The sequence below is a fragment of the Pyrgilauda ruficollis genome, unplaced genomic scaffold, assembly GCF_017590135.1.
Source record: "Pyrgilauda ruficollis isolate IOZ18807 unplaced genomic scaffold, ASM1759013v1 scaffold3, whole genome shotgun sequence".
NCBI classification, from domain to species: Eukaryota; Metazoa; Chordata; class Aves; order Passeriformes; family Passeridae; genus Pyrgilauda; species Pyrgilauda ruficollis.
In genome coordinates, this window is record NW_024524377.1 from 24,980,639 (window position 1) to 24,987,826 (window position 7,188).

Below are 7,188 nucleotides of genomic sequence, written 5' to 3' on the forward strand. Positions count from 1 at the left end.
AATGTCTTTTTAAAATGACTGTATGTGGGTGAGGCATCTTGCCTGCATTACTGAACACAGAATCATCAGTGCTGGAAGAGACCTTCAAGATCATCTGCCATCAACCCAGCACCACCATGTCAGGAGCCAGCTCAAGCTGCCGTCGGATCCAGAGCTGCCCTGCTGAGAAGGACTTGGGGGGAGCTGGTGGAGGAGAGGCTGGACATGACCCAGAATGGGCACTCTCAGCCCAGAGAGCCAAACGTGTGCTGGGCTGCATCCAAAGCCCCGTGGGCAGAGGGCAAGGCAGGGGATTCTGCCCCTCTGCTCCCTCTGAGATCCCACCTGGAACCCTGCAGCCAGCTCTGGGGCCAGCACAGGAGGGACAGGGACCTGCTGGAGTGAGCCCACAGGAGGCCACCAAGAGATCAGAGAAACAGAGAACCTTTCTTTTGAGGAAAGGTGAGAGACATTTGTTCAGTCTGGGGAAGAGAGGGTTTTGGGGTGACCTAACTGCAGCCTCCCAGTACCTTAAAGGAACTTACAGAAAAGATAAGCAATAGTATTTATACAAGCATGTAGTGCCAGGACAAGAGGAAACGTGTTCAAATTGAAAGAGAACAGCTTTATATTAGCTATTAGGAAAAAAATATTCTTTTCTGTGAGAGTAGTGAGGCACTGGAACAGGCTGCACAGGGAACCTGTGGATGCCCCATCCAGGGGGGAGTTGGAAAGTAGATGATCTCCAAGGTCCCCTTCCAAGCCAAACCATCCTAACATTGTTACTGTGGAGACTGCAGAAATAGCAGTAGAATCAAACCCACTCTGAGTAAACCCGCATTTATAACAATAATAAAAAATATTAAAAAGTTAAGCACGGTTTGGGCCTTACAGAGCAGCCGACTGCAGGCGGGCCAGCCGCGCTTGGGAGGGCGCCTGAGGGAGCCCGGGCCGGCAGCGCCGGGAGCAGCGGCAGCCGAGCCCGGGGGCCCCTGCGCCCGGCTGGCCCGCGGCAGGGACTCCGGGGAGGGGATGGCACGGCCGGGGCACACCGGCTGCCCCTCTGCTGTCCCCGCCCGGCCCGGCCCGGGGCTCCCCGCTGCCATCCTGCGGAGCAGCGGCGCGCAGGTAACGCGGGCCGGCGCTGAGCGAGGCTCCGGGACGAAGGCGCGCTGCGCTTTCCGCTCCTGGGCGGAGCAGCGCCCCGGGGGCTGGGAGGGGCGAGCGAGTGGCCCGGGAAGTTAAAGCAGCCCTAATGAAAGATCGGGTTTTAAAGAAGCCACGGTGTCGTTGGTTCAAAATGAGCTGCATTTTTAGTGCTGTGAACTATGCTCAGGATTTTCCAGGTTGTCCTTCCAGAGCACTGGTCACACATCCTCACCACGTAACTCTGCTTGCCCATTTGTCTCGAAAGAGTAAGCTTTGTGTTTCCTAGCAAAGTGAAATGCCATAGTTTCATGTTACACTAAAGGTGTAGAATAGTTTGCTATGTGCATTACTAGGTCTCCAGAACTGTTTTTAAAGTGGAATCCTGTTAGAGATGTGCAAGAGCTGAGCTATTGCTTAGGTCTTGTATGCGATATGTTAAGTCTGTAGCTGGCATTAGTTTGATTTCTATTTGTATCTGTATTTGTATTTGTTTAGGTTTGAATAGCTCGTAATGACATCACCATTGGCAAATGCAATGGAAGAGGGCAAGGCTGAAGATGTCCAGGATATTCTCTGACTGAATGTGCGAGGCTGTTTATACCCAGCCAGGCGTGAGTCTCTGTGCCGCTTTAAGGATTCCACTCTGGCGTCCATGTTTAGTGGACGCTTTCCTTTGAAAGTGGATGAATCAGATAAATATACTGAGGCTCTAAATATCACATTCTGATCATGGAGCTCTCTGGCAAATACATGCTTTTATATCTATTTATGCATTTTATAGTATATCTTTTCCCAGTCTGCTGAGCATCAGTTGCCTTCTAATTCCAGGTTGTAAAACAGTTCTGCATGCATGACTTTATATGTACAGGTAGCTCATCTGAATTCCACAAGTCTGTTTGTGCTTGCAAACACACACATTTGTACAGTGCCATGTCCCTGTCCAAACTGTGGCTTTGGAATGTACTTCTTCAGTAAGAATACAAAAATAGATAAAACTGAAGTTGGCAGAGTCTTTCGCATTTATCTTGGGTTTGTCTGTGAACCCCTATAATCTCCAGAGACATTTCATTTCCTCTGTTCATTACATAAAGAGATTTGGGTCTGATCTTTGTTTCAGACAGTAAAAATTGCATTTTTCACCACCATGGCTTGATATAAAAGTTAGAATAAAACTATTCATGGGTCAAATTTCACACTTGTTTGTGACTTAGAAATCCTGCCAAAGTAGATCCAGTTAAAAGAGACGATGGATGAAGATTAGTAATTCCTTGTTGCATACATAAAACTCTTTAAAATACCCAAAATGTTTAACATAAGGAGTTTGCATAACACAGCAGGACTTTGCTACCATCTTTCACAGCTGCAGCGAACAGCCTGTTGTACAGACAGACCGTATGGTTTGGCTGGTTTTCGTGGGGTCCTTGAGCCCTGCAGGCAAAGGAGAGAAAAAGAAACAAACACAGTATAACTTGAGCAATATCCAGAGAAGGTTTGACTAGATGTGCACTGGAACTGGTGCTGATTTTAACTCTTTTAAATGGTTTAGAAGCAAAATTGAACAGATCCCCGCAACAGTGAGTAAAGATGCACCTACAGTTAGAATTAGAAATGCGTCTAGAATTAGATTTTAGCATTTTAAGCAAAGTGCAGCACAGCTGAGATTCTATGTTGCTATGGTCCTATGCAGATTAGCGATTTCACTGAAACTCCAAAGAAATGTTTACTGCACTAAGAATTTTATCTTCAAATAACAAATATTCCAGGAAAACAAAATACCATTTAAAAAGAGTAAAGACAGTATACTTACTCCTCCTCAGTAAAACCAGTACAGAAGTTTTGTACAAAAGGCTGTACTTGATGATTTGGTAAAGTATTTTAAATAACAATGTTTTCAGGAGCATGTCTGATTGATTGAGATGGAAACATGTTTAAATATCTTCTGGATTATCTTCATGGAGAAATTCAGATTCCTGGAGATGAAAAAGTTGGAACTGCACTGCAGGAGGAAGCAAATTATTTTGGAATCCCTTATCCATACAGTCTGTCTGATCATTTGGCCAATGAAATGGAAGTATACTCTTCAAGGTCCTGTATAGTGCTTGAAAAAAGGTCCTGACATTTCTTAACATTTTTGATGCTGAACTCTCCAACCCATGCCATTCTTTAGCACCAACGCTAAAGCTACAGCATGTCCAAGTTAGCACTTCTTAGTGACCACACTAAATAGTGAGTAAATTCAGAGTTTTAGGTTAAGAAATCCTAGAGTTGATAATGCAGTCAGTATAATTAAGGACACCAGCTTTTACCATCATTGCAATACAGCAATAGTTCAAATGTGAGTGTTGTACATGCAAGTCTGCTGTAGAACTTGTGCAGTAGGAAGGAAATTTAGTTTCCTATTTGGCTTCAAATCTTACTTGAAATTAGATTTGATCCCTTCAAGTTGTTTGGGTTGGGGTTTCTTTTTCTGTTTTACAAATTATTCCTAAAACTTGTGATACAAAATGTACTCTGCCATTTCTTTAGAATGAGAAAGGTCAAAAGAGAATTAGTGCATTATTTAAAATCCTAAGGTTTTAGAATATTTTAACTTAAAAGCTAATTCTAATTAACTGGCAAGAAATTAACTCATATTACCAGCTCTGGCTGTGTTATTCCTGATAGTCATCTGTGTTCTCTTAGCAAGTTATTTTTCTTCGTATTTCATGTTCTGCCTTACTATGTTCCTTTTGAAAAGTGTAAAACAATTCCAGGCCTTTCAGTTTCTCTGCATGTTAAGGAGTTGCCTTGCCTTTAACTATTTCTGTTGCCTTTCTGTGAACCTCTCGGTTTCACAACATTCTCTGGTAACATCAGATAAGAAATAACTGCAGATGTTATTCTAGAAAAACGGTATCCTTAATTTACTTAAAAGAGCTCACTGGTACAGATAAGAAAACTTAAATATAAATGCTTATTCAACTAAAAATACTGCATTCTTATTAATATTCTATATGTTTTATGTTTTTTCTGGGCTTTGTTGGATTTCTGTGCTTCTTACCATTTAGTTTGCACCAAGCCTATGGTTTGGGTCCTGTACTATCTCAACACTTGTGGAGCAAGCGGTGAAAGTAAAATTATGGGTGTGTATGCCACAAGAGCTGATGGGACTGATGCAATTAATAAGGTGCTAGGAATGAAAATTCCTAGTAAAAGCATGTACAAAAGGTAAGGTGACTGTCCAACATGAAAGCACTCTGAAGTGAGAATAAATACATATTATAACTATGCCTAAATATTACCATATGTAGCATAATGCAGCATTATTGTACTATATTGTACTATAAATCTGTGGAAGGAATCTTTCCAACTCCCAAAGTAACTGGATGGATAATAGAATGGCCAGAATAAACAAATAAACAAGATAAAAACTAAGCCTGGAGGTTAAGAATTTGAGAGAGTAGACACAAGATGGTTAGCATGCAGTTGCTGTAAGTTCTTATTCTGCTGGACTTAACATTTTTAAAATACAATTAAAACAACAATTAAAAAGTACTCTCTAATATTTAAACTAAATACAGTGACTAAATCCCCATACAGAAAAACCTCCAGAAATATTTGCAAAATTGGTTGTGGTTCATGCACTTCTTTTGTGTAGTGTTCTAAGATAGCTGAACACTGAGAACCAAAGTTGAAAGGAAATGGTTTTAATTCTTTAAAGAATGTGGACAGCTGTACTACACTATTAATGTATTTACATGGCAGTAATTGGAAGTTATTGGCAGACCTGTACTTACAATTGGAAGCAATTGGTCTTTGTCACTCTCACAGTGCAGTGTCAGAAGTGTCACTGTGCATCTTTTGATTAAGATAGAGCTCTTGATACTTCATCTTTAAAATTAGGATGCCTATCTTCCTAAATTTAGGCTGGGAACATTAATATTTATTCCAAGGGTATTTGGCAACATATCAGGTATCTGTTCTCCTACTGTGTATTCTAGAAAAATAGGTTTTACATAATTAATTCTGTAATTATTCTTCTATGAACATCTATCCTTTCATGAATATCCAGTTTTAGCAATAGGCATTCACAGTAGTATTAGAACCTCTTATTTGAATAAAACCAAAATCAGAGTAACATTTTCCTTTCTGCTTTATAAAACATTTAGCAGTAAAGCTAAGTCCTTATAGTTAGGATTTGGTAAAAAGAATGATATATTTCACCAATGGTACATTTCTAAGGACTTAGCTAACTAATCACATAACTGTTACCTTTAAAACAGTATTCCTAGAGAAGCTGGAAATAACATCCAATACATCTGGAGCTATTATTCAGTAGCTGAGCTGAAAAAGATGAGGGATGATTTCGATGCCTGGGAAGGGAGGGGTAGAGTAATAATTTTTTATTTCAGTAATACTACTTTTTAACATAAAAATAAGAAAAAGTATTTTATAACTAAGTATAATAAAAACCTCTGCATAAACTTTCATAACATTGTAAACTAATAGTGTCTCTTTGGAGGGAAGAAAATGTTTTATGGGATGTTCCAGAGAGGGTACAGAAATTGACAGGAATGAAGCACCATGCTGGCTGTCATCAATGCTCATGTCAGCAGGCTGAGAGCTGAAATTCTGCCTAATAAAATACATGTATTCATGTATTTAGTCAGGTGGAAACATGCATGGCTGTGTTCTCTCAGCTCATCAGTACAATGCTGCTATGAAATGCAGGTGTCAGCTACTGGAGAGTGCCTCCGGAGCTGACTGAATGTTGGACTCCGGAAGAACGCCCTCTGAGAGGCAGTTTGCATCATATGCCTCCAGTTTATAAAAGGTATGCTCATTTGCGTAGGTGGCGTAAAATTAATTAACAAATACACTGCCATCTTTTTTTTTCCCCTCTATAATTTCAGGTTCCTTAAATATCTATGCATGTTGAGATATCTCTAGTTTTTTTAAATTTACATTTTTATATAATGTCATAGAGCTCTTAACTGCACAAGTGAACTTGCTAGAAACAAATGACAGGTTTTTTTAGGCTGCTGAGATTTCTCAGCAGCCTGGCAAGGAGTAACTTGAAAACTACAAAACAGTATTAGTTAAATGGACTGCTAAACCTGAAATTTAAGTGAACACTTTAAAAGGTTAATTGATTTTCACATCTGTGAGATGTCTTCTTTTAAGAAGGAATTTCTAGAACTTCCTTTCTGCAGTTTTATGGCAGTATTTGTGATTACACCTCCATTCTCCACACGTTACCTAAAAGCAGACTTTTGCTGGCACAGACACCTGAGACAGCCTACAGCCACTTCACTGGTACAGTTTTTAATGTGTCATCTAAGAGAGGAAGAAGAGATTGATGGTTTTATTCACAGAAAGGCAGCCCTGATTGTAGTGATGAACTGTTGGGAACACTAATTTATGCTTCTTACAGTATCATGGAAACCTATTTGTGAAAGGCTGTTGCAGATGGCCTGTTTTGTAATAATGTTACAAAAATAACAATTTACATATATAGTTGATTTTTTTTCTAATTGAACTTCTTTGTTTTACAGATGATTAATTTTCTGTACTGAAGTAGAAGGCTGTTTACCATGTAAAGTGGGTCTCCAGCCAATTAGATTCTCAGGTCCCTCAACAAGTACCCACCTAAAAATCAAGAATTCATCTTCATTAAATGTAACTGCTTGCAATGCTTCCCATTCTGCAGGAATTCTTGAACGACCCCATAATGAAGGTCTGATGCTGCACAAAGAAGCTTCTCAAACCACATCCACAACATGCACAGCAGTGCCCAGCAAGTCCCAGGCTCCCTGAGGAAGGCAGAGTGCTGGCAATGGGCCACTGAGCCAAATGCCATTCCAAGCTGCAGGGAGTAAGAAGCCTGTGAACAACTGGGCAGTGAAGGTGAAAAAGACTCTGCTTTTTCTTGTGTCACCATATCAGCCATCACCTTCTGCATCCAGTAAAGCAAGTGAACAGGACAGTGTTGCTGCTCAAATTCCTACAGTACTAAACAAGAAAGAACCAGCTCTATTAGCAGAAAGTATTACACTTAAGAATGATAGAGTGGATGGGTAA

At 40.4% G+C, this 7,188-nt stretch overlaps 1 protein-coding gene across 1 annotated transcript; it reads left to right on the plus strand.

Annotated features, from left to right (window-relative positions):
- The first annotated feature begins 1,663 nt into the window (after window positions 1-1,663).
- Window positions 1,664-7,188, plus strand: KCTD18 (potassium channel tetramerization domain containing 18). Its single transcript, XM_041473415.1, is given in 6 exon segments — window positions 1,664-1,816; window positions 3,020-3,234; window positions 4,141-4,335; window positions 5,400-5,494; window positions 5,839-5,941; window positions 6,663-7,188. Coding segments are annotated over 6 exon segments (1,287 nt in total).